At 41.6% G+C, this 27,664-nt stretch overlaps 1 protein-coding gene across 1 annotated transcript in view; it reads left to right on the top strand.

The window, feature by feature from the left end:
* The first annotated feature begins 626 nt into the window (after positions 1–626).
* Positions 627–27,664, top strand: part of AARS2 (alanyl-tRNA synthetase 2, mitochondrial) — a 37,886-nt gene continuing 10,848 nt past the window's right edge. Inside the window, exons 1-16 of the mRNA XM_088145290.1 lie at positions 627–883; positions 2,140–2,328; positions 3,687–3,832; positions 6,362–6,556; positions 7,459–7,603; positions 8,795–8,940; positions 9,323–9,431; positions 10,148–10,186; positions 16,186–16,297; positions 16,642–16,769; positions 17,408–17,558; positions 19,473–19,642; positions 20,028–20,141; positions 21,826–21,966; positions 25,375–25,512; positions 27,057–27,166. Coding sequence (XP_088001416.1) covers positions 656–883; positions 2,140–2,328; positions 3,687–3,832; positions 6,362–6,556; positions 7,459–7,603; positions 8,795–8,940; positions 9,323–9,431; positions 10,148–10,186; positions 16,186–16,297; positions 16,642–16,769; positions 17,408–17,558; positions 19,473–19,642; positions 20,028–20,141; positions 21,826–21,966; positions 25,375–25,512; positions 27,057–27,166 — 2,261 coding nt within the window. The 5' untranslated portion in view covers positions 627–655. The remainder of the gene's footprint in view (positions 884–2,139; positions 2,329–3,686; positions 3,833–6,361; positions 6,557–7,458; positions 7,604–8,794; positions 8,941–9,322; positions 9,432–10,147; positions 10,187–16,185; positions 16,298–16,641; positions 16,770–17,407; positions 17,559–19,472; positions 19,643–20,027; positions 20,142–21,825; positions 21,967–25,374; positions 25,513–27,056; positions 27,167–27,664) is intronic.

Raw genomic sequence — 27,664 nt, 5'->3', positions numbered from 1 at the left:
GTGTTATAGACTAGTAACAAATGAATAATAATTGATAATTGATAAATATATAAATATGTGTTGGATAGATGACATGAGATTCTATATAAATGATGAGTGAAGATTATGAAAGGATGGCACAAATGATTGGTAACTGGCTGACACACGGTTTAAAATGGAAGATGGTTTTTTTATGCTTTTTATGTTATTGTTTGTTTGTGTTTGTTGTAAAAAATAAAAAATTTATTAAAAAAAAAAATCCAAACACCAAAATGAACACAAATGAACAATGGAAACAATATAATGAAACTGTGGGAACGGTGGATTTATTGTAACAATAAATTTAATACATTAAATAAATAAATAAATAAATTTAATACATTAAATAAATAAATACACAAACAAACAAACAAACAAAAAGGTCGAATGGACTTGATCTGCACCTTTCCGAGGGAGGTACACCTCAGTTTTGGGAAACCCTGCTTTAAAAAGAGATCATTGTAATTTCAAAACTTGTGAAAACAACTCCACAAGCTCTACGATACGGGACTCCCTCCCTCCCTTTCTCCCTCTCTCTTTCTCTCACTCACTCACTCACTCATACACACGCAGAGACGCTGTCACCTCCCAGGCTTTGCCCCCTCCTCCGACTCCCACAATTCCGCCCACAGCTAAGATGGCGGCGGGAGTCAAGGGCTGCGTGGGACGCCTTCTCCGGGTGCCCCGGGGCTGGCATTGCAGCCCTTTCCGAGTTCACTCGACTGCCTCCTTGTCCTCCGCGCACGTGCGCCAGATGTTCCTCCAGTTCTTCCAGGAGCGGCACGGGCATCAAGTCGTGCCCTCGGCTTCTGTGAGGCCGCGAGACGATCCCGGGTTGCTGTTCGTGAACGCGGGGATGAACCAGGTACGTCCCCAAAACAGGGCGGGGAAAGAACAGGCTTCTCAGAATAGTTCCGACGTTGTTCTTGACAGTTCTAGTGGGGTGTTGTCTCGTTCCCTTTTTCTCGGATTTTTTTTCCTTCTTTTTTTTTTTCCTGGTGTAAAAACTACTGCTGCGGCGCCGTCGTTTTACATCTTTCTCGCTGCTAAAAGGAAGTATTTATATTGCTCATAAAGCTGCACTGCATTTTACAACATTTTAGACTTCTAGAATTTTTTCTGGAAATGTAAAAAAGAGAAAAAAATGCTCAGCTGAAGGAAAACATGCAGTCAGAATAAGAAGCATAGAAATCATAATGCAACTGAGAATTGCAGTTGGGATATTTCAAAAAGAACTTCTACGTTCTTTTCTCTAGCAAATTTTCTGTTGAGAACTTGATTCAGTTAAATGTTTTAAATAAAAATGAGGTAAGCTTCATATGCTGTTATGCTTTATACTGTTATTCACATTATCTAAACTTATTTAATATAACTTCTTCTTTTCAAGAGCCCATACTATTAAAACATATAATTGGAACCAGCCTGATGAGTGGCTAGGTTATTGGACTGGACCCAGAGAATTGCTGGTTCAAGTCCCCGGTTGACATTAGCACAGTGTTAAAAAGAAAACTAAAAGAATGTCCTGAGCACACTCTGTGTGCATAGGTGAGACTGAAATAGAAAACATACTTGCATGACATGTTAAACCACATTGTAGTTTGGCTTGCAGTGTCATCCAAACTTAAATTACAGGCTAAAATATGGTTAAGGACTTTACCAAAAGGCCCAAATCTGGACTAATGATGGACTTATTTATAACAAGGAGCCATCGCTCCTCTAAAAAAGGTAGAGTGGAAGAATAAACACAGAGCAGCATCTTCTGTTTTGTTTTTCAGCACCCATGGGTTTGGAGGAAGGTTGTTATTTTCTAAAGGAAAAGAGTGGCCTTCTTACATCCTATGCATGGTGACTCTAATTTGAGCACTGCAAACACTGTTTAAATTGTAACAGCATGACCCCAGGAAAAAAGAGTGTCTGGAAGAGTGGAGCTGTCAAAATGTGGCTGGCCGAATTTGCTGTACTGCCTGGGAAGTGTTTGCTGGATGACTCCTTTAACCATGGTTAATGCTAAGCTTGGTTTATTGAGTTATAAGAGAATGTGCCTGCTCACTGTAGCAGTCCTTCTCAGCCAAATATCTCCTGTATGTGAAATTTCCTTTCTATTTGACTTTGAATTTCCAGTTCAAACCCATCTTCCTGGGCACAGCAGATCCTCGAAGTGAGCTAAAACGTTACCACCGAGTTGTGAACACCCAAAAGTGTGTGCGGGCAGGTGGAAAACACAATGATTTGGAGGATGTGGGTCGAGACGTTTATCATCATACTTTCTTTGAAATGCTGGGGAACTGGTCCTTTGGTGATTATTTCAAAGTAAGACATTGAGTTATACTTGCTTTAAAAACATGGCCTATTTGTAATTAAATATGTTGAAGAATTATAGAGCCAGAGTTATTTTTCTCTTTGTGACATATTTGTTTCTAAACTGTGCCAGAAATAGCAGCAGTAAAGCAATTGTTGTAGTCTTTATGGCTTCTCAGTGCAAAGGATTTTCTGCATGTGGAAATAATATTTTTGAGGAAGAATTTAGTCTAGCCTTCTCTTCTGATGTGTGTATACAAGGCATTTTAAGCAAACATGAGACTCCTTACCAGTCTAAAGGTAGTCTATCCTTTAGCCCAGTCATGTAGAAATGGTGCCATACATTTCTACATGATTGATTAGGCCCTTGGAGAGCAGGCACAGTGCGTGCACAGTGTGTACAGAAGTGGAAGACCATCTATTTTCAGTCAGCTGGATTGAAATGGAAGTGGTAGCTTTCTGCCTCCTGGAGGGCATACTTCAGAAAGCACCATAATACTCATAAGGATTTTTTTTAAAAATAAATAGCATACAAATGATATACTGTTTCTTAGCTTTGGGGGATAAAAGAGAGATTCAGTAATGTTAGCAAAGAAGGGCAGTTTCATTTTAAATCCATGGCTAAGTTAGCAGAGGTCCCAGCTCACAGGACATATCACAACTAACACTTGTGGGTCATAGGCTGAATGAGGCAGGAGGTCTGGGTGCAACTGGGAAGTGGATAGCACTAAGACCTGATGGTATAAGAAAGTCAAGTCAAGGAGACTCTCTAGGGGCAGAGTGAACCAAGTTCTGCTGTTGTTTGCACTCATATTGACTTGGTGATTCTTCTGTGCTCCCAGTTCTAGTCTAAATGCTTTAAACCAGCTGTCTCCAATCTGTCGCTTGCCGATGAGTTAGAGTGTAACTTCTGTCCTTTTTAGTCAGCATGGCTATGCTGATTAGACATGGTGGGGCTTGTAATCCACCACATCCAGAGGACACTAATTTGGGAAAGCATTATTTAAACAACTGTATAGAAACATGCAGCCAAAAGGGCCTTATAGAATTCTTGACTGTCATTAATAACCCTAATTGTTTATTTATCAGTCTATCGCTATTTGTGTGTTCAAGGTATTTAGGGTATCCTGCAAAGTAGCTTAGAGAAGAGAGTAATCGATCCAAGGTTATCCAGTTGGAAGAGATTGGGAAAAGACCTCTCCAGATCAATTTAGCCCCATATTTTCATTTTGTTTGCTGCACCAGACTGTCCTTGATTTATGCTATAAACAGCTAATATCTCATCTGTTCCCTCTGGAGTGTCTGCAATTGTTTTCTTACCCAAACATTTAACTATTATTTTTCACTGCTTCCATACCTTTTTGTTTTAGGAGGAAGCGTGTAAGATGGCATGGGAGCTCCTGACACAAGTCTATGAAATTCCAAAGGACCAACTTTATGTCACTTATTTTGGAGGTGATGCCTCACTTGGTCTAACTGCTGATGAAGAGACTAGGGATATATGGCTTACACTTGGGTAAGTACATTTTTTTAAAAAAGTGTGTGTGAAAGTAAATTATACAAACTTTGTTTGAGTTTATTATCATGGTCCAAGATCAAACAACAATAGACACGTTCAGAGCATATACAGTGGGGCAAAAAAGTATTTAGTCAGCCACCAATTGTGCAAGTTCTCCCACTTAAAAAGATGAGAGAGGCCTGTAATTTTCATCATAGGTATACCTCAACTATGAGAGACAAAATGGGGGGGAAAATCCAGAAAATCACATTGTCTGATTTTTAAAGAATTTATTTGCAAATCATGGTGGAAAATAAGTATTTGGTCACCTACAAACAAGCAAGATGTCTGGCTCTCACAGACCTGTAACTACTTCTTTAAGAGGCTCCTCTGTCCTCCACTTGTTACCTGTAGTAATGGCACCTGTTTGACCTCGTTCTTAGTATAAAAGACACCTGTCCACAACCTCAAACAGTCACACTCCAAATTCCACTATGGCCAAGACCAAAGAGCTGTCGAGGGACACCAGAAACAAAATTGTAGACCTGCGCCAGGCTGCGAAGACTGAATCTGCAATAGGCAAGCAGCTTGGTGTGAAGAAATCAACTGTGGGAGCAATAATTAGAAAATGGAAGATATATAAGACCACTGATAATCTCCCTCGATCTGGGGCTCCATGGAAGATCTCACCCCGTGGGGTCAAAATGATCACAAGAATGGTGAGCAAAAATCCCAGAACCACACGGGGGGACCTAGTGAATGGCCTGCAGAGAGCTGGGACCAAAGTAACAAAGGCATACACACTATGCCGCCAGGGACTCAAATCCTGCAGTGCCAGACGTGTCCCCCTGCTTAAGCCAGTACATGTCCGGGCGCATCTGAAGTTTGCTAGAGAGCATTTGGATAATCCAGAAGAGGATTGGGAGAATGTCATATGGTCAGATGAAACCGAAGTAGAACGTTTTGATTTAAACTCAACTCGTCGTGTTTGGAGGAGAGAGAATGCTGAGTTGCATCCAAAGAACACCATACCTACTGTGAAGCATGGGGGTGGAAACATCATGCTTTGGGGCTGTTTTTCTGCAAAGGGACCAGGACGACTGATCCGTGTAAAGGAAAGAATGAATGGGGCCATGTATCATGAGATTTTGAGTGAACACCTCCTTCCATCAGCAAGGGCATTGAAGATGAAACGTGGCTGGGTCTTTCAGCATGACAATGATCCCAAACACACTGCCCGGGCAACGAAGGAGTGGCTTCGTAAGAAGCATTTCAAGGTCCTGGAGTGGCCTAGCCAGTCTCCAGATCTCAACCCCATGGAAAACCTTTGGAGGGAGTTGAAAGTCCGTGTTGCCCAGCGACAGCCCCAAAACATCCCTGCTCTAGAGGAGATCTGCATGGAGGAATGGGCCAAAATACTAGCAACAGTGTGTGAAAACCTTGTGAAGACTTACAGAAAACGTTTGACCTCTGTCATTGCCAACAAAGGATATATAACAAAATATTGAGATGAACTTTTGATATTGACCAAATACTTATTTTCCACCATGATTTGCAAATAAATTCTTTAAAAATCAGACAATGTGATTTTCTGGATTTTTTCCCCCATTTTGTCTCTCATAGTTGAGGTATACCTATGATGAAAATTACAGGCCTCTCTCATCTTTTTAAGTGGGAGAACTTGCACAATTGGTGGTTGACTAAATACTTTTTTGCCCCACTGTACGTCATACAAATACCCCAAACAATAATTTACATTAAGTGGGAACTAGATGGTTTCTAGGAGTTACTGCTAATGACAGATATTTTGCCAATGTCTTAGAAGTATTAACAGATTGATCCTTCATTTTTGAGTAATTAACTTCCAGGAATTCTTTGGAACAATAGAGTGATAAGGCTTGAAGGCATGTTTGCAAACCTACCACAGTATGGAAAAAATGGCAGCAGCATCTCCATATAATATTACAGAAACCAGACAATGAGCTAGGAAAGAGGGATTGATCAGCGTATTGCCTAGAATAGTTTTTAGCCACGTTTTATTTCTTATATAGTTTTATCTGATTTGTACCCCCAGTTTGGCTCACACTTTGCACGGTCTTGATCCCCAGTCATGCCAAAAAGACCAAAACCACCATGTGTACAGCAAGCATGGACCGAATACCATAACATTATTTTTCTTGCTCATTAGCCTTCATCAGTAGAGGCCAGGATTGTAAAGTAGAGGAGGAACTGGTTGTACATATCATATTGTGGCACAATATGGTTTGTTTATTTGGCTTAGCATGTTTTGTGAAACCAGCCTCTGGCTTGTAAAGCTGATGTGTGATTTAGCAGAATGAATGAACCACATCCAGGTTACCAGTGGAGTTCACTTACCTACAGCCAAGTGGCAGCCAAGAAGAGCTTTCTTGTCTTGACAGTTCCAGTCCATGAAGTTCATAGATCCAGGCATTTGGAGAAAAGAAGGAAAATACAGATCTGTTGCTTCCATTTACCAGCTGTTCTGTTTGATTGCTTGTTTTTTTTTTAAATTTGCTTGTTTTTCAGTGTGCCCCCTAGCCGTGTTCTTCCTTTTCACCTGAAAGACAACTTCTGGGAGATGGGTGACACTGGTCCCTGTGGGCCATGCACAGAAATCCATTATGATCATATAGGTGGTGGAAGGAATGTGGCAGCACTAGTGAATCAGGGCAGCCCTGATGTAGTGGAGATCTGGAACCTCGTTTTCATACAGTACAACAGGTATGAAATGATGTTACTGCTGGAGTTTTATATTAATGCCACAGCCTGACTTCTTAGCAAAATGTTACATGCCATAGAATAATCAGAGTTGGTTTTAAGATGGGCGGCTACGCAAATGTTTTAAATAAATAAATGTTCACAGGTTTTACACCAATCAGTATTGCTTTATTAATCCATTTATTTATATTAAATATATATTCCTCTTCTCCCCCTCCCCCTTCCATTATAATGTAGTTTTATATGGCATAGCAAGGTCTCTGCAAGGCTTCATGTACCCATTTTGCCCATTATCTCCCCATCATCTTCAAAATAATTTTAAAACCCTTTTTCTTTTTTACCCCATCACACTGTGTACTGCCTCTGGCGACTGCCCTTTCTGCATTCTTGTTCTTGTGCTTATATACCACTTGCCATAGATTGTCAGAGCTAACAACCTTCTGGGCTGAAGGGCCCCCATGACAGTCCATGGCCTGATTTCAAAAGTCTTCTATGAGAGATCAGCCCAGATCTCTAGCAAGAGTGATCTGTACCTTTCCTGTAGCCTGCTCCTTGGGTAAGAGAGATGAGGGTGTCAGAAAGCATTGGAAATAGAGCATCTAAGAAATTGTGTCTGTACTCATTTGTGGTTCTGGCTTTGCCTCTGCTCATCTAACAGATTATTTCTATGGAACGATAGCAACGGGTTGCTCATCCTAATCTATGATGGACAAGAACCTTTGCATAGTCTCCCATTGATCTTGGTCATCTACTCTGTCCTCATCAGTTTTCCTGGTGCCTTTCTCCAACTTTAGTTTAATCTCTTGCAGCATTCCCATTCCCCTCTCTTCAGCTGAACAAGTCTTTGGCCTCCAATTAACATTTATCATTTTTCCCTCCTTGGTTGGCAACTGGTATGTTTCTAGAGAGGTCAGTGGGAGCTTGCGCCATCTACCTCAGCATCATGTGGACACAGGAATGGGCCTAGAAAGATTGATGACAATTCTTCAGAACAAACGCTCCAATTATGACACTGACCTCTTCACCCCAATCCTGGATGCCATTCATAAGGTGATGATCAGCTTGGTGTAGTTCTGCTGAGGCTTTAGGGGTTTGTATGTAAAGATACACATCTGCCTAATAGGGCCCATGATGGATCTGTTGTATTGGCTTATATTGACTTGAAATGTATATGGAGAAAGGGAGGCATGAATAGCAATACTAGTTCTGCTGCTGCCATTAGGTGAGTAGAGAGAGTACAGGTAGTCCTTGACCTACGACCATTTGTTCAGCGACTGTTCAAAGTTACAATTGCGCTGAATGAATGGTAGTCATGACCAGTCTTCAGAGTCCCGGACTTATGATTGGTTGCAGCACCCTGCAATTTGCAACCTTCCCTGCCAGCTTCCCCAGAAAGTCAATGGGGAAGCTGGCAGGGAAGGTCGCAAGTTACTGGGGTAAGTCTCCCCCACCTCCCCCAGCCCCTCTGTGCTTGCACCGCACAGGCCACTCGTGCACCTCCATGCACCCTCCCCGAGCCTTGCCGCATCTCCCTTGCACCCTCACTCACACTCTCACACTCTTGCACAACTTTCCCAACCCATGCCATGCCCCTCACACACCCTTGCACACCCTTCCTGACCTGTGCCTCTCACATACCCTCGCGCACCCACCCAGACCCACGCCATACCTCTCTCACACCTTCACGCATCCTCCCCGACCCTTCCTTGTGCATTCCCTTGCTCCCTCCTCCACCCAGCAGCAGCCATCACCAAATCTTGAGGTTTACTGACGTTCACCAGCATGAATAATGAGGATACGCTAGAATCCACTTAGTTTAATAAGGCACAGAACCACTCCATTAAAGGCCAGGAAACTTAGCCACTATTGCTGTGCAGTGCTTCAGATTTAATTCAGAAGAGGTGTAAACATAATACCTGTCTGTGACTTATTAAAACAGGCACATCTTTTCTCAGAATCTTTTCAGAAGATAGGTGGAAGTATGTTAAAAGAGAAAGGACACAGGCAATTGAATGAATTTACAAATGCATTAGGCCCACCAAATATGTTTTGTCTGTTATATAGAGATGGGGGAATGGGCCCATTTGGAGTTTGGTGAAATATTTTGGGTCTGTCCTTTTTAAAGAACATTCAATTTAAACATTTAAAGAAAATAAGGAAAAGCAGCACAACTTGGTGTAATTAAAGACAACATGCAGAATTCCTGTGTGATTTTTTGCAGTGCGTTCTATTATCTTTCAGGGCTGCGGTGGACCTGGTTACCAGGGCTTGGTTGGTGAGACTGACCCAGGGGGAGTGAACATGGCATACAGAGTGGTGGCAGATCACGTGCGCGCCTTGTCTGTGTGCATTGCAGATGGGGTTTTCCCAGGCATGGCTGGTGCTGAGTAAGGAAAAAGTCCAATAATGAGGGGAAGAGGGAGTGGGAGTGGGAATGGGAGGAGATTAGAGCAAACTGTGGCTGATATTGTGAGGGAGAAGGATACTTGGAGAGAGGAAGCAGGGTCTTTGGTGGGACATGGAGGTTACAGTCTTGAATGGTTTCAAGAGATTAGTAGGGAGAAGAGTGAGTTGCAGCAGACATGAAACACATGCGTAAAGTATATGATATACGGAGCATGCCAAGTATATGGTTGGGAAACCGATAAGATAAACACTAAGGGAATCTTGGTGGGAATTTTAGCAAATATTCAGACCTTCTGTGAAAAAAATAAAACTACCTACTCACCCAGAATGCTAATTTCTTTTTGAAACTTTTCTTCCCTGCAGGCTTGTTCTCCGTCATATCTTGCGCAGAGCTGTACGATTTTCTTCTGAGGTTCTCCATGCTCCACCTGGGTTCTTGGCCAGTTTGGTTCCTGTTGTGGTAGAAATTCTGGTAACTGAGAATTTGATTTCTTAGGGAAGACACTTCTTAGAACCAGCTTCCTTTTCTAACACTGCATTAGTTGCCATATCAGGAGGCCCTACCTTGTGACATCAGATGAGGAATCCGTTAGTTGCTAGAGGTATGGGAGATACAGCGAAGTCAAAGAGTGGATTTTATTTATGCAGGTATTAAAACTACCTACTCATCCCACATCTGGTCTCAATATCAGAGGACATCGCAAGTGACCCAGAAGTTCTACTATTCCAATGAGATGGATCACATCACATCTGGTGAATAGAAAATATGCAGAATACAGTCCAATAACAGAAATGTCAAAGGACTTGGAATAAAGAGCTGTGTTTGCAGAATTCCATGTTTCTTGACTGAAAGACAGCCTCCATCTCATGGACGTGATTTTTGTCCAATAATACGAAGGGTTGGCAGGCCTTGGGTGATATTTGTATAAATCTACACATCTTCTAATGCTGTTTGTCACTCACACTAATCCTTCTCAGAGATTTTATTTTTGCATAGATCTGGGGGCAAGGGGAGGGAAGGTAATCTGCCAGTCTGCTATATCAGGTAATTCCTGACATGACACTAACAAAAACAGAAAAGATTCCTGATTTAAGAAGTAGAGGATTCTGCATAATGTAAATTAAGGACGGGGAGAAGTGGGAGCTGGACTAGTAACCTTCTGTAATGAGTTGATGTTCCCTTTGCAGGGAGATGCTTATCCAGAACTAAGGAAGGATCCAGACAAGGTAAACAGCTAGCACTGCTGAACTCAAAGTTGTGTTTGATCTCTAGTTATTACAGATTGCTTGGAACAGTGAAGTTATTTCCTTAGCAGTTCACTCTTAATGAGCATATTATACCAGCCTCCGTTTTTCTGTGAAGTTTTTTCCCACTTCATTTTGACTAGTGGAAGAATGGAGGTGGGAATGGGCGTCAGTGCTCTCTCCTGAGCAGTTATGTGCTAATACAGCATGCGCTTCAAAGGTTAATCCAACAGTTTGCCTCTGTGCCACAAGAGCAAATGCAAGCAGGAAATTTGCCCTTCCTACATGGATGAAGTCATCAGCCAGCATCCCATCTAGAGCCAGAGATATGAGGCAAAATGTGCTGTCTCTGTTTTGAGAGAAAGACCTTTTTTGTTTTGAGAGAAAGATGTGTTCCTCCTTTCCAACTTTTTTTTTACCCAGTGAACAGTCCAAGCAATGACTCACATATACTGTATACTCTTTGGAAAGGAAGGTCCCAGTTAATTTTATAAAACCTTTCCTGACAGCAAGCGTTTGCTGCCTCGTCAAAAAACCATTCAGAAATCAGGCTTCTGATATAGCTTTGATTGCACAATGTTTGACTATTCAAAAAGAAAAGTTAGGAGCAAAAAAAAAAAAAAGGTGGGGGAGTTAGCAATATTTTTAACTGAGTTCCTAGTTTTAAAATGTGATGATTTTTCCTGAATTTCTAAACTCTTAAAAATTACCCTGTCGATAAATGCAGGTAACATCCATCTTTATAGAGACTACATGTGCTGCAGCAGCTGATAGATTGGGAATTACCTGTTCTTATGTCCATTTGAAAGTTGGGGGTTTTGGGTATAGCCCTGTGCGATACCATGCTATATATCCAGCATTACCCCAGTTTGTTGAAAAGTGTTGTTGGGTGGGAGGGAGGTGTTGCAGCCGCACTGCAGTTTATTAAGAATCGGATGCATATATATAGTATGAAATATATAGTATTAAGCAAGTCTGCAAATTTTCCTTTCTCTTTCATTCCCGCCTCCTCCTCTTGTTGAGTGAAGACCTTATGACTGAGGCAGCTGCTGAGCAATTAATGTTTGTACTATAATAGGAAAGAAGTCTATCATAATGGAATTTTAATCCCTTCTGTGTTAGTTACCAAACAGGGCCTCAGAATTGGGTCCAAGTAGAATCCAAGTACTATTAAATAGTTAAAGGAAGCCAGAGAACACATATATGTCTTATATATGTATGTTTATAAGAGCGTGTGTCTGTATGTGTATTTGAGGTTTTTTTTTTTAATCCAGCCTTTCCCTCTAAAGTAGTGCTCAGAGCAACTAGCAATAATAAAAAGATTGTTGTTGTTTAGTCGTTAAGTCGTGTCCGACTCTTCGTGACCCCATGAACCATATTGCGCCAGGCCTTCCTGTCCTTCACTGCCTCCCTGAGTTTGCTCAGTTTCATGCTCATTGCTTCAGTGATGCTATCTAACCATCTCATCCTCTGCCGTCCTCTTCTCCTTTTGCCTTCAATCTTTCCCAGCATCAGGGTCTTCTCCAAAGAGATCTCTCTTCGCATTAGGTGACCAAAGTATCTGAGCTTGAGCTTCATTATCGATCCTTCCAATGAGCAATCAGGGTTGATTTCCTTTAAGATTGACTGGTTTGACCTCCTAGCAGTCCAGGGGACTCTCAAGAGTCTTCTCCAGCACCACAGTTCAAAGGCATCAATTCTTCGGCGCTCAGCCTTTTTTATGGTCCAGCTCTCACAGCCATACATTACTACTGGAAAAACCATAGCTTTGACTATGCGGATCTTTGTCGGCAAGGTGCCGTCTCTGCTTTTTAATATGCTATCTAGGCTTGCCATAGCTTTCCTCCCAAGGAGCAAGCGTCTTTTAATTTCATGGCTGCAGTCTCCGTCTGTGGTGATCTTGGAGCCCAAATAAATGAAGTCTGTTACTGCTTCCATTTCTACCCTTCTATTTGCCAGGAATTGATGGGTCCAGATGCCATGATCTTAGTTTTTTTGATGTTGAGTTTCAAGCCAGCTTTTGCACTCTCCTCTTTCACCCTCATCAAGAGGCTCTTTAGTTCTTCTTCACTTTCTGCCATTAGGGTGGTATCGTCCGCATATCTGAGGTTGTTGATGATTCTCCCTGCAATCTTAATTCCGGCTTGTGATTCTTCCAGCCTGGCATTTCTCATGATGTACTCTGCATATAGGTTAAATAAGCAGGGTGACAGTATACAGCCTTGTCGTACACCTTTCCCTATTTTGAACCAATCAGTTGTTCCATGACCGGTTCTAACTGTTGCTTCTTGGCCCGCATACAGATTTCTCAGGAGACAGGTAAGGTGGTCTGGTACTCCCATCTCTTTAAGAACTTGCCACAGTTTGTTGTGATCCACACAATCAAAGGCTTTTGCATAGTCAATGAAGCAGAAGTAGATATTTTTCTGGAACTCTCGTGCTTTCTCCATGATCCAGCGAATGTTGGCAATTTGATCTCTAGTTCCTCTGCCTCTTCGAAACCCAGCTTGTACATCCGGTAGTTCTCGGTTCATGTATTGCTGAAGCCTAGCTTGTAGGATTTTGAGCATAACCTTGCTAGCATGTGAAATGAGTGCAATTGTGCGATAGTTTGAGCATTCTTTGGCATTGCCCTTCTTTGGAATTGGAACATAAACTGACCTTTTCCAATCCCGTGGCCACTGTTGCATTTTCCAAACTTGCTGGCATATTGAGTGCAGCACTTTAACAGCATCATCTTTTAGTATTTTAAATAACTCAGCTGGAATACTGTCATCTCCACTAGCTTTGTTGTTAGCAATGCTTCCTAAGGCCCACTTGACTTCACTCTCTAGGATGTCTGGCTCAAGGTCAGTGATCACACCAGCATGAACATCAGGGACATTAAGATCTTTCTTGTATCGTTCTTCTGTGTATTCTTGCCACCTCTTCTTAATCTCTTCTGCTTCTGTTAGGTCCCTGCCTTTTTTGTCCTTTATCATGCCCATCTTTGCACTAAACGTTCCTTTGATATCTCCAATTTTCTTGAAGAGATCTCTAGTCTTCCCCATTCTATTGTTTTCCTCAATTTCTTTGCATTGTTCATTTAAGAAGGCCTTCTTATCTCTCCTTGCTATTCTCTGGAAATCTGCATTCAGTTGCTTATATCTTTCCCTTTCACCCTTGCTTTTTGCATTCCTTCTTTCCACAGCTATTTGTAAAGCCTCATCAGACAGCCATTTTGCTTTCTTGCATTTCTTTTTCCTTGGGATGGTTTTAGTTGCTGCCTCCTGTACAATGTTACGGACCTCCATCCATAGTTCTTCAGGCACTCTGTCTACCAAATCTAATCCTCTAAATCTATTCATCACCTTCACTGTGTACTCACAAGGAATATGATCTAAGTCATACCTGAGTGGTCTAGTGCTTTTCCCTACATTCTTCAATTTAAGCCTAAATTTTGCAGTAAGAAGCTCATGATCTGAGCCACAGTCAGCTCCTGGTCTTGTTTTTGCTGTCTTTATAGAGCTTCTCCATCTTTGGCTGCAAAGTATATAATCAATCTGGTTTCAGTATTGACCATCTGGTGATGTCCATGTGTAGAGTCGTCTCTTGTGTTGTTGGAAAAGAGTGTTTGCTATGACTAGCTTGTTCTCTTGACAGAACTCTATTAGCCTTTGCCCTGCTTCATTTTGTACTCCAAGGCCAAACTTGCCTGTTATTCCGATTACTCCTTGACTTCCTACTTTAGCATTCCAATCCCCTATGATGAAAAGGACATCTTTTTTTGGTGCTAGTTCTAGAAGGTGTTGTAGGTCTTCATAGAAGCGGTCAACTTCAGCTTCTTCAGCATCAGTGGTTGGGGCATAGACTTGGATGACTCTGATACTGAATGGTTTGCCTTGGATACACACTGAGATCATTCTGTCGTTTTTGAGGTTGTACCCCATTACTGCCTTTCCCACTCTTTTATTGACTATGAGTGCAACTCCATTTCTTCTAAGGGTTTCTTGCCCACAGTAGTAGATATAATGGTCACCCGAATTAAATTCACCCATTCCCGTCCATTTCAGTTCGCTGATTCCCAAGATGTCGATGTTCAATCTTGTCATCTCATGTTTGACCACATCCAGCTTGCCTTGGTTCATAGATCTTACATTCCAGGTACCTAAACAATATTGTTCTTTACAGCATCGGACCTTCTTTTCGCTTCCAGATACATCCACAGCTGAACATCCTTTCGGCTTTGGCCCAGCCGCTTCACTCTTTCTGGAGCTACTTGGAAATGCCCTCCGCTCTTCCCCAGTAGCATATTGGACACCTTCCGACCTGAGGGGCTCATCTTCCGGCGTCATATCTTTTAGCCTTTTAACATTGTCCATGGGGTTTTCTTGGCAAGGATACTGGAGTGGGTTGCCATTTCCTTCTCCAGTGGACCACATTTTGTCAGAACTCTCTGTCATGACCTGTCCGTCTTGGGTGGCCCTGCACGGTATAGCTCATGGCTTCACTGAGTTATGCAAGCCCCTTTGCCACGACAAGGCAGTGATCCACGAAGGGGAATAAAAAGATAGATAAAAATTAAAACAATAAAAACACATCAATAAAAAGGAACAGAAGAACCCAATTAGTTAAAGCCTGCTTTAGCAGCTTCAGTGCGACTTCCCTCCTGAATAAAAAGAATGCTTTTCTGTTTGCAGAAAGCTGCTCTCTTGGCAGAGTTCTAAGGCCTGGGAACAGCCATTGAGATTGTTTCAAACAATCTGGTCCCAAATCATATAGGAATTTAGAAGTCATAGCCAGCTCTTTAAATTAGCCTGGAAGCAGACTACTGTAATAGTCAGTGGAGTTCTCCATAAAAACAGTGAGTTAAATAGCATGATTGTAGTATTCTGGACCGGTTAAGGTTTTCAGACATTTGGAGCATAAAGCAGTTGAAAGGAATACATTATTTAACAGCATGCAGTACAATACAGTACAATGCAATATTCAAAAGCATACAGAAGTTCAAGAGAAGTTCAAGTGGAATGACACTAAGACATCTCTCATTATAGCCAGATCTATTAACTTCCTATAAACTCCTCCCCTATTCTCTCCATCAATGTTTCTCAACCTTGGCAACTTGAAGATGGGTGGACTTCATCTCCCAGAATTCCCCAGCCAGCTATGCTCTACAGGATACTTACTGGTGTTTCCAAGGTGAAAAGAAGGTGCCTCCTCAGTGATAGGGCGCTCTGATTTACAATCAAAAGATTCCAGCTTTCATCTCTGGCCTCTCCAGATATTCCTGGTAAAGATTCTAGTCTGACACTGGAGGAACCACTGCCAGCTAGTACAGAGAATATTTAACTAAGGGACTAAGGAAGATAAAGGAATTTCTTATGGTCCTATTTTAGAACATGGAACCCTCTTTATGAAAAATTGCAGGTAACTTACAAAAGTTTGAAACTTACAAAAAAAGGTGGCATTGTCCAAAAGTATTCAGTCTACTCCTAAAACTGTTGTCTTATATTTTTGTCATGGAATAGCAAAGAACAATGGTCACATATATTGTAGTGATGCTTATTCTGTCTTCAAGTAAGAATTGCATCCTACTTTGTGGCCCCAGTTCCAGAAAAGGTCCTGTGGCAGATACCTTTGATGCCACATTTAATTATGATTGATGAAGGTCTTTTGTAGACGAGATGCATCTGAAAGCCTAGACCAACGTCTAGATTTTATTTTCCAGAGCAAATGCCTTTTTTCTTCTACATATTTCTTACTCTGCCCTTTTCTCCACTTGGATCATAGGATTGCAGGGAGAGTAGTGTTCTAGAGAGTGAGCTGAGGAGCATGGATCATGCTTTCACTACATCCTCTGGGTAGTGGTCAAGATATCTTGAAGAGTTGGCTATTCGACTTTTTAATTTGCCTTTTCATCTTTCACCTTGTCACTTGTAATAATTTGCTTTTTGAATGATGGGTTTCTGTGCCTCCTCAATTTGCTTCTTCTCTCCCTACAGATTATGAACATCATCAATGAGAATGAGGCAGCATTTTTCTCTTCCCTCTTGCAAGGGCGCCGAGTTATAAACCGAACTCTCCAGAAATTGAATCATTCCAGAGTCTTCCCAGGCAAGGGTCTTATTTCTCCACAACTAACCACCACTAGCTGCCGAAGTACAACATATAGTCAGATAGATGCCTTGCTTGCAAAGCCACCTGCCTACCTGTGACTTGTCCTTTCATTTTGACCATGTTTGCGTGATACAGTAAAATATTCTGGCTGGTTAATGGGAATGAATGCGCCACTTTTTTATGTCTTACCTCTGTAACCACAGTCAGTGGTTATCCTACAGTTGAGTTTTTTGTAATTTCAAATTCTAGTTAGGGAGCATTGGAAATGGCAGACACTCCACTTTGGATGACATGCTTAACCAAAGGAAAGTTGCTGATGTTGCTCATATTCTTGTCTGCAGGCGAGATAGCTTGGTCTCTCTATAAAAATTTGGGGTTCCCCCTGGATCTCATTAAATTGATGCTTGAAGAAAAAGGCGTACAGCTAGACGTTGCTACTTTTGATCATCTGGCTCAAGAACATGCTGAAGTAAGCCTCAGATATGTCCTTTTTATGAATCATCCTAATTGATCTCATTCATTTTTCCTCTGACCATTGCCTTAGAAAAGGAAAAAAATGCCTTTTTTCCTTTTAGGTAAATCTAAGGCAAGAATAGGCAACCCATGGATTTCTAGGCATAGTTAAAAGAGAGCTCCCAACAGCCCCAATGGTAAGTGGTGAAGAATGTTGGGAGTTTAGCAACATCTGGAAGGCTACAGGTTGTTCACTCCAGTTGTTCACTAAAGAAGCCCCCCGTTAGCTGTAGTAAACCATAATCCATAATAATAAAGTACACTGTTGACATCTGTCTTAATTCTGATCTGTTGTTTTTTTTCCAAACAGAATAGCCCTTTTGATTTTTTTTTTCCCCCTTAAAGGTATACAGGAGCAAAATGAGTTGGAGTGAGATTTCGTAGTAAGCATTTAATCCCGTCTCCCCAGTGCTTGATTTAAAAGGGGGCAGAGATTCTCAGTAACTTAAACTTGTAACTTGATCCTACATTGGGATAGCTTACGGAAATGCTACAGTCTCAAGAATTCTGTGTACAGGTTTTATTAAGTGGATGTGGCTCACTCTTGTGTTTTCTCTCTCTCTCTCCCCCCCCCCCATCTCCCTACCTGTGCAGCACAGTGCTAAGTTGCAGCAGCAACAGCAGCCACAGAGTGCTGGCATGCGGCTGGATGTGCTTTCATTGGCCCAGCTGCAGCAGCGGAATGTGCCTATTACTGATGATTCCCCCAAGTATGACTATAAACTTGGACAAGATGGGAAATATGGTAAGGATCAACCAGCCTTGGTGAAGACTGGCCTTACTTTATTTTCCAGCAGGGAAACAAAAGTTTCTGTTAGGATAAGATACCTGGGCTCATTACCTGATTTGAAAAGTCAGTAGTAGCATAACTGTGAGCTTCACAAAAGCGCCTTTTCCTCTTTTCTTACTGCATCTATATGTTGTATGCTTGCAAGCTTCAGCTAAATAAAATGATCTTGGATAACCAGGGGGAGTTCTGTTTGAGGAGTCAGGTGGCTGCATCTCTGCCTCCTGAACTTCCAAAGGGCAGTAGGATATCATCAGTTGATGTGGTGATATCATCAAAACAGTGAGACTGACATTTTTCTTTTTTGCTTGTTTTTTATGTGTGGGTTTTTTTCCCTGAGGATAGGTATAAGGAGGAGAATGGGAGCAGGAGACTTCAGAGAAACAAGCTGTTCTATTTCCACCCTTAAAACTCACCTCAAATCCTGAAACATGGAGCAAAATCACTGTTTTTCACACTAATTTCAGCATTCTTTTCAGGATTTGTGGGGTGTTAGGGATGGGAGAGGGAATGATTTGCATCCATGAGACTTCCTAGCCCTGCTCCGTCTGAAATTTCCCTCACAATGAAAAAAGAGCCAAAGTCACCCCTCCCTCCCACAACAGTTTAAAGCCATTTGGAGGCAGTCAGGGAGCTTCAGTGTGGGAGTGGGAGGAGCAGAGGGAAGCCTTATGAAGTCCTCTCACTCCCATCCTCATACAAGAAACATACAGAATCACACAGTCTACATTTGTCTGTTTTGGTGTTGGATTTCAGCGGTGGGAGGCTCTGCCTTGTCCACCCTTCATATGAAGAAGCACCTCTTCTCTAACCAAGTGAGCTGTATGTACCCAAGTCCTACTTGGTGCCCCTGGAAACCATGGAGAATATTAAACTCCCCCCCCCCCATGTTGTTTTTTGCATGTGGGATCTATGAGGGAAGAGAGGAGAAGAACCATTTTGCCTAAGCAGCAAAATATCTTCAATCAGGGCTTATTCACCAACCGCCATGGGAGTTGGCAGGGCACAACTGTACTCCAGTGCATCTAGAGGAAAGAAGCCTGCTTTTAGCAGGTTGCTGACAAGAAAGGGAATTCCCTAGTTTGTTCCAACCCCACACTTGACATTATTCCATCAAGTTTCATGATGTCACTATTTCATTCATAAAAGAAGAAACCTTAAGAAGTATTGCCAATCAGAGTAGACACTGTTAGGCTAAATAACCCAATATTCCCCAAGTTAGTCTAAGATAGTTTCCTATACTCTGACCTTTTTTGTAGAGCAACAGAGGAGGTTTAACTGTCCTGAGTTTGGAGCTGGGGAGGGGAACGTGAAGGAAGAAAATCTATTATAACACTTGTATTGAGTGGATACACATTTAAATTCATTTAATGCAGTTAAAGTCGGTAATACATCATTGTCATTAGCTATGTGGGGAACTGTGAGTGGTATCTTCACAGTCATTAATCTTTGTATTTCTTAGATTTTTCACATACCCAACTTCATCTATTTGGTGGAAGCTGCAAATTTTGTTATGGCTCCAGCAGTACATTACAGAAACTGGCAAAGGTCTAAACCTCATGAGGATCTCCTGCCTATTAAGCAATATGAAAAAAATGCTTTGAATTTGGGTAACTAGGTAGGCCTTTCATGAGAAGGAGCTACTTCTATACATAATAATATCCTTTCAATATGCTTGTGTTCTTGGGTGCTGTGAGTACAAATGCTCTGTGACTATCCAAAATATTTGGCCCTGAAATAATTCAGGTGAGCATCTTAGAATTGTCAGATCAGTGCTACATGACTGGCTGATTGTCTTGTGTTCCAGGTGGCCCCATTGAATAGGCCACCTTGTAGAAATGGAGCGTATGACCTGTTTCTTACTCTTTGCAGTGTTCAAGCCATGTCAAGCCACTGTCCTGGCACTCTATAAAGATTGGACTCTCCAAGAGGAAGTTTCTGGAAAACAACACTGTGGGGTTCTGCTAGACAGGACTTGCTTCTACGCTGAGCAGGGTGGTCAGGCATCTGATCAAGGCTATATGGTGTGTGGCAGACAGCAGGTAAGCTTTTCCCCAGTCAGAACTGGACTCTGGGCATGGACGTCCTTGAAATGTATTAGCCATCTTGATTGCAGCCTACAAGCTGCAGCACCAGTCTTGTCCTTGTCCACATCTTCTTGCTTCTTTTTTGGTCACTATAGCAAATATAAGCAAAAAGGACAGGGAAGGCTGACTGCCTTAGTATTTGTACTAAATGCAGAAGGTTTGCCTCTTCTAGTCATATTCTGTACTCATCCCAAGGTTACTTTAGGAGCTTAGTTGACTGATAAATAGCATTTGAAAATGACTAAGATGACTGAATTTCTTGTAGAAGAACAGGACAACCTGCTCTGCAAAAATCATCAAGTGTCTATGCTAACCATCATGTCTTTTTCCTGCTTTTGAGGATGTACTTTTCCCTGTTGAATCAGTACAAGTATTTGGTGGCTATGTAATCCATGAAGTCTTCGTTTCAGAAACCCTGAAGGTTGGGGACCAAGTACACCTCTTTGTGGACGAGGTAACAATCTGTGCTGGGCAATGCCATGCAATTCCTGGGTCAACAGTGTGTGCTATTTGTAAATATACCATAGTTACAGATTATATTGGGTGGAAAGTTAGGAAAAACACATTGCACCATGGGCATGAAAAAAGATTCAAAGGAGGGAGGTATAGGATATCCTGTATTAGTTTTTACCTTTATTGATTTGCCCTCTCTCACGCTATTTTCCTTTCAACCAACTCTCTTTCGCAAAGCTTAACAAACACAGATGTTGCAGGACAGTGCCAGGACACAGTATCTTACATTCAAGATACAGAAAAAACAGAGATTCCCTAAGAATTCTCAACTGCATGACCCATTGAAATAAGTGAGGCTGAGATATGCAAATGGGGATTTTTAGTGGAGGAAGTTCCATCAGTCTTAGGCAGTTATCTGAGAGACCTTAGCAAAGTTTATTTCAAGCAAAGTTGCAGTAGTTTTGAGTTATTACTCAAGCATTCTACCAGTCATAAGCAGCTCAGGCTTCAAAATGGGCTGGTGAGCCAGCTGTTTGAGGAATGCTCACTTCTAACGAAATGCATATTTCTAATTAAGCTGCTGTACCCTTTTCAAGAACTTTCTGGTGGTGTGTGCTAGTAACTCACAGAAAAAACTACCCCATGAGCACATGCATCACATAGAATGATTTAAGACGAGTTTGTTTTCATTATTTCGCTTGGTTTGTTTAATTATTAGAAGCAGCAAATATTTGGAATATCAAGAAGTTTAATCACTATTCTGTAGCGAACGTCTTAGAAAACAAGTATGGTGACTTGGAGATATAAGAAGGATTTGTACAAGAATAATATACTGTTTCTTTTGGGCAGGAAACATGAAAAGCCATGAAGTTAGTGCTTTTTCAAGTGTTATGTAACATACATGCAGTTGGTATTCTAATGCACACAATGTAAAAGAATGTAGAGATGACCTTGGTGAAGGAATGGATGAGCCATTAAGGGAGGAGAAATGGCAATTCAGTCCTGGGAAAGTAAAAAGCTCTGATTCCATGCTCTGATTCTGTTTGGTATAAGACAGACAGACAGACCAAAACTGATAGGCTTTCAAGATTCTGTTATTGCGCCCTATAACAATAAAGTAGCATTCCTGGAATCCTTGCAGTGCCTGTTTCCTGACCTGGCCTACCTCAGAGGGCTGACAAACAGGTATGGTAACATTGTGTTTCTTTGGGCATTCATTGAGCAGGGAAAGGGAGCCTGGGGACCTTCGGATATTGCTGAACTCCTGGCCTCAGCATCCTTCGTTGCCATTTTAATTGGAGCTGCTGGGACTTGTTATTCAGCAACATCTGTAGGGCCACAAGTTCTCCACCAGTTAATTCAAGTATGATGGAGAAGGAAGTGCTATAGATCACATGGAATTTATAAACACACACTTGTTTGGTTTGATCTCTGGTATCTCCAGAGAAAACAGATCTTGGATAACGAAGCTGGAAAAAAAAATTGCCTGAGAACATTCCCAGACAGTATAGTTGGTGCTTTGGTAGGTGGATTAAGGATCAGTATAGCTTTGTATATACATTCATGTGTTTCATTGTGCACTCAAAACTTTTTTTCATTTTTTATTGCTGATATGTTCGTCTTTATTATTATGTCTTGCAACACCAGCATCCCCTTCTTATCCAGTGCGTTGTCCTCACTTTCAGGCCCAGAGACTAGCCTCCATGAGGAACCACACAGCTACCCACTTGTTAAACTTTGCACTCCGCCAAGTCTTGGGAGGCTGCACAGAACAGCGGGGATCCAGCGTGACTGCTGAGCAGCTGCGATTTTTTGTCAACACCAAGGTGCCTGGGATCCCCAAACTATTCCACATTTAGAGCAGGGAGGATAAGAAAGCCTAGAGTCGGGCTGCAGAAGTCAGTTCAACACCTTCTGTCTTGTGTTGTCAGATGAGCCACGTCTGCCTTTGGACTGTGCTAATGGTTAATTAACTTTGCTATTGCCATAGTGAAGTTCTCTGGAACCAGGTCTTCTGGATAAATGGTATCATTTAAAATTCCCCAGAGCCTAGAAGATAGATATTTTATTATAGTCACAGACCAGCTCAAAACCAAAGAGAAACAAGTGTGAGACAGCAAGTAAAAACCACAGTAAAACCCAATAGTTATAAAACTGTTGTAGTCAAAGCGTCATGTATTTTACAAACAGTAAAACAAAACTTAGCCACATTAAGAGAAATAAAATATCACTGATTGGATAGTATCAACTGTAAATAAAATGGAACTGCAAGGCCTGGAAATTTGATTAGATGGGGTGCTTAGCTGCAACCCAGGCATCTTTGTAATGGGAACAGTATAAAAGAACATGGGTTGGTGTTTCAGGAACTCCTTTACCACAAGAACAAAGTCTTTGTTCAAATGGGATAGCCTGTAATTTCCCTTCAAGAACAGCTGTTAGGAGCTCCATGGTCTAGAATATGTTCCATCTTTTGGAAAAAGATGGGGATAAGCCCAGTTGTACTCCAAAAGCTGTATGTTTGTCAGCTTGATTATTGTTGTGAGGGTCTTTTCTCATTATTGCACCTAACCATGGCGCAAACATGCCCTGGCAACATCCTTTTTTTTCTGCCATATCTCCATGATACAGTGGGGCAAAAAAGTATTTAGTCAGCCACCAATTGTGCAAGTTCTCCCACTTAAAAAGATGAGAGAGGCCTGTAATTTTCATCATAGGTATACCTCAACTATGAGAGACAAAATGGGGGAAAAAATCCAGAAAATCACATTGTCTGATTTTTAAAGAATTTATTTGCAAATCATGGTGGAAAATAAGTATTTGGTCACCTACAAACAAGCAAGATGTCTGGCTCTCACAGACCTGTAACTACTTCTTTAAGAGGCTCCTCTGTCCTCCACTCGTTACCTGTAGTAATGGCACCTGTTTGACCTTGTTATCAATATAAAAGACACCTGTCCACAACCTCAAACAGTCACACTCCAAACTTCACTATGGCCAAGACCAAAGAGCTGTCGAAGGGCACCAGAAACAAAATTGTAGACCTGCACCAGGCTGGGAAGACTGAATCTGCAATAGGCAAGCAGCTTGGTGTGAAGAAATCAACTGTGGGAGCAATAATTAGAAAATGGAAGACATACAAGACCACTGATAATCTCCCTCGATCTGGGGCTCCACACAAGATCTCACCCCGTGGGGTCAAAATGATCACAAGAACGGTGAGCAAAAATCCCAGAACCACACGGGGGGACCTAGTGAATGACCTGCAGAGAGCTGGGACCAAAGTAACAAAGGCTACCATCAGTAACACACTATGCTGCCAGGGACTCAAATCCTGCAGTGCCAGACGTGGCCCCCTGCTTAAGCCAGTACATGTCTGGGCCCGTCTGAAGTTTGCTAGAGAGCATTTGGATGATCCAGAAGAGGATTGGGAGAATGTCATATGGTCAGATGAAACCAAAGTAGAACGTTTTGGTCTAAACTCAACTCATCGTGTTTGGAGGAGAGAGAATGCTGAGTTGCATCCAAAGAACACCATACCTACTGTGAAGCATGGGGGTGGAAACATCATGCTTTGGGGCTGTTTTTCTGCAAAGGGACCAGGACGACTGATCCATGTAAAGGAAAGAATGAATGGGGCCATGTATCGTGAGATTTTGAGTGAACACCTCCTTCCATCAGCAAGGTCATTGAAGATGAACGTGGCTGGGTCTTTCAGCATGACAATGATCCCAAACACACTGCCCGGGCAACGAAGGAGTGGCTTCGTAAGAAGCATTTCAAGGTCCTGGAGTGGCCTAGCCAGTCTCCAGATCTCAACCCCATGGAAAACCTTTGGAGGGAGTTGAAAGTCCGTGTTGCCCAGCGACAGCCCCAAAACATCCCTGCTCTAGAGGAGATCTGCATGGAGGAATGGGCCAAAATACTAGCAACAGTGTGTGAAAACCTTGTGAAGACTTACAGAAAACATTTGACATCTGTCATTGCCAATAAAGGATATATAACAAAGTATTGAGATGAACTTTTGATATTGACCAAATACTTATTTTCCACTATGATTTGCAAATAAATTCTTTAAAAATCAGACAATGTGATTTTCTGGATTTTTTCCCCCCATTTTGTCTCTCATAGTTGAGGTATACCTATGATGAAAATTACAGACTTCTCTCATCTTTTTAAGTGGGAGAACTTGCACAATTGGTGGCTGACTAAATACTTTTTTGCCCCACTGTATCTTCATTTGTCCCCAACGTTTGAGTGAGACAGCCTTAAGTCATCATTAGCTGTCTTGGTATTGAAGCAGTATTCTCCCCATTACTCCAACACTGTTTAAGGGCAGCCACAGGACATATAAAGTCTGCTGGGTTTTGTCACTCTTTATCATGGAGGGAAATTGGGTTAATGAGTAACTTTACAGACAATAAAGGAGAGAGAGGGATTGGCAGTGGGAAGAGGAAATGTCATGCAGTATAGATTTTTGCCAGTTCAGGGATGGATAGACAGCATGAATTCAGCAGTGAGGAAAGTTCCTAAAACAGCAGCGGAGGGAACTGTGTGCTGTTGTTGTTGTTTAGTCGTTAAGTCGTGTCCAACTCTTTGTGACCCCATGAACCATATTGCGCCAGGCCTTCCTGTCCTTCACTGCCTCCCTGAGTTTGCTCAGTTTCATGCTCAGAACTGTGTGCTATGTAGCTCCAAATCATTGTATAAATGGAGGAGAAATGATCTAGGCAATTTAGTTTTGGAGTATTGAACTATAGATTAATGTCACAATTTGTAACCTGCACAGGACAACTCATCAACTGTTATCTAACCCTAACTGAGAGCCAGTTTGGTCTAGTGGCTAAGGCATCTGGCTAGAAAGCTGTTGTTTGCCACCTTGAGTTATTTATAAAAATAATAAAGGTGGGATAAAAAATCTAAAAAAAAAAAATTGCTGTTGTGAATACTCAGTGTTTTCACTAAAAGCTTAATAACGTTAAGTTTTGATAGCATTCTCTTACACAGAATTCGTGTATGTTGGCAAACAAATCTTGACATAGCTTGGTTCAAGTACTGTTAATGCCAGTTTTCAGATGAGGACTCCGAGGCTTAAAAATCTAACCAGTGTTAACACTTGAAATTGAATCCTGGAAACTAATCATCCACTCTTCTGGATTCTAGCCACCTTACAATACACTAATCTTCATGTTGTGTAATATTGCGTCTTTCTGATGAAGTATATTTTTCTTCATCAGGCCCCCATAAAAACAGAGAATCTGCAAGAGGTAGAAAGTGTGATCCAAGAGATGATCAAAAGGAATGAAACGGTCTACACAGGAGAAGTACCCATCAATCTGACCAGTGATGTTCTAGGACTTCGGAAACTGGATATGGTAATTTGGGGGATGGCAGTGACTAAAGGAAGGAATCTTAAATGACTAAAACCACATCCAAAATGGCCCCAGCAGGGGCGGACATTTTGTTCCTGAGATATTTGGGGTCATTTCTGGGCAAATCTTTATGTTCTTGAATGTATTTTTAATGGAAATGTCTAATAACTATAATTATAAACACTATGCATTTTAAAAGTGACTCCAGAAGTACTAAACAATGCTCCCTATTTGTTTTTCATTTGGATGCATATAATTTCTTAAAATACTTTTTTCTAAATAAAAAACTACTGTGGATTATATACAACATGGTTCTTTGAAACTAAAATGGTAACCTATAAAGAACTGTTAGATGGTTTTTATCTCTAATTCACTGTGGCTCCTTTACTTCAGGATAGATAGATCAAAGAATAAATGTGTGCATGAGTGTTGGTGATTAATTTTTTGGATGAGAGAATGTTAATAAAAACCCTAGAAAAATGTAGAATACATTTTACAGCTTTATACCTTGCTCTTCCATGACTGAACTAGGCGTGTACAGAAAATATAACCACATTCATATGAACAGTTGTATTTTACGCATGATCAAGAGCTGCAGTTATGCAGAACTCCCATTCACGCCTTAACTGTAACTGTTTTCAGCTAAAGCAGTGTTGTCCAAACTTGGCCACTTTAAGATGAGTGGACTTCAACTCCCAGAATTCCCCAGCCAGCATGGTTGGCTGGGGAATTCTGGGAGTTGAAGTCCACTCATCTTAAAGTGGCCAAGTTTGGACAACACTGAGCTAAAGACATCCATTGTCTTCTTTCATACTCAGTATGCGGAGTTGGGAGAAGCATGCACATCCCCTCTTTGTCTGTTAGTTTATAACTCCCAAATAGGGCTTAGGGAGCATGAGAACTGCAAAATGTAGCTGGTTAAATTTCAGAGTAATCTGGAGTTGAAAACATCTGAAATAGCTAGTATTTTGTATAGTTCTTTGTGCTTTCTCTATAACTATGCTACTTGGCTCCTGTTCCTGAATCCCATTTCCCTCTAATACTTGTTCCTTCCCTCTTTGTTTCAGTTCCCAGCCATAAAATACCGAGTTTTTTGAAAATTTGAACCTTTAAAATTCATGGAATTTAAGCAGCTCAAAAACTGGCAGCCAAGCATTTGGCTGGCGTTTATTGAAAATATATCAGAGTCAGCCATCATCTTCCACTTGTTTCTGCTAGTAATAGCTTTCCCAGCAGCAATCGCGCAGGGGGGTTAATGGTCACGATACACGATCCAAGCCCTGCCTCTTTGTACATGCATGTGACACTGATACATACAAAGGGGGCAGGGCTTGAATTGTGCTGCTGCACCTGCCACCTTGCCTAAGAAATATGGGCATATGGGTGGAGATAGTGTGTGCAGGTTTTCCCATGGATTGGTCTTCAGCAAATCCTCAAGGGTGCTGCCATCTTCCACATACTGTAGGTATGTCCAGGTGATAGTTGCAGGCCGCTGGCTGCACAGCCAATAATTAATGTGTCATGTGGTCCTCTCTGACATATTTCAGGTGTATCCTGATCTGGTGCGTGTGGTGTCAGTAGGTGTCCCAGTTGAAAAGCTCTTGGCTGAGGGTTCTAAGTATGCAATGAGTACCTCTGTGGAACTGTGCTGTGGAGTGTAAGTATTTTTATCCTCTTCTGTTTCTTTTAAATTGGGATGTTTTGTTCATGCCTTGAGATCGTGCACGTGAAGTAGGTTTCCTTAAAAATTCCAATCCACCCTCCAGTTTCAGTGGGAAGACCAAAGTCTGCATAATTTCTGCACTGCCACAGCACTCTCTACTGCAGTACAAACTGCCAGGAGTCTTGACTAGCAGCTCCCACATGCATTTTGTAGTGAGACCCTTACCTGGGGGAGCTTCATGAGCAATATAAAATGATACATTCTAACTTACTACCAAAGAGAAGGGTAGTTTAAAAATACAGTCAAAATATTGATTTTCTTCCTTGTTTTTCTTCTTGCTCCTCGATTATTTACCATTGATTGCAAGCACTTGAAACTCAAGCAGCACAGCTGAACTATTTATTGGCCAAATCCAATAGGGTGGTTTGGCTTCAGAAGCTAGGAAATACCTTCTTTTAGCCACAGCTCTCATGAATGGGGGATTGGAGGCTT

Source organism: Python bivittatus, unplaced genomic scaffold (assembly GCF_059951505.1).
Source record: "Python bivittatus isolate LINGU-HERP-01145 unplaced genomic scaffold, Pbiv_v1 ctg000020_np1212, whole genome shotgun sequence".
NCBI classification, from domain to species: domain Eukaryota; kingdom Metazoa; phylum Chordata; class Lepidosauria; order Squamata; family Pythonidae; genus Python; species Python bivittatus.
Note: the sequence above shows the minus strand (reverse complement) of the source record. Positions and strands in the feature narration are given on the sequence as shown.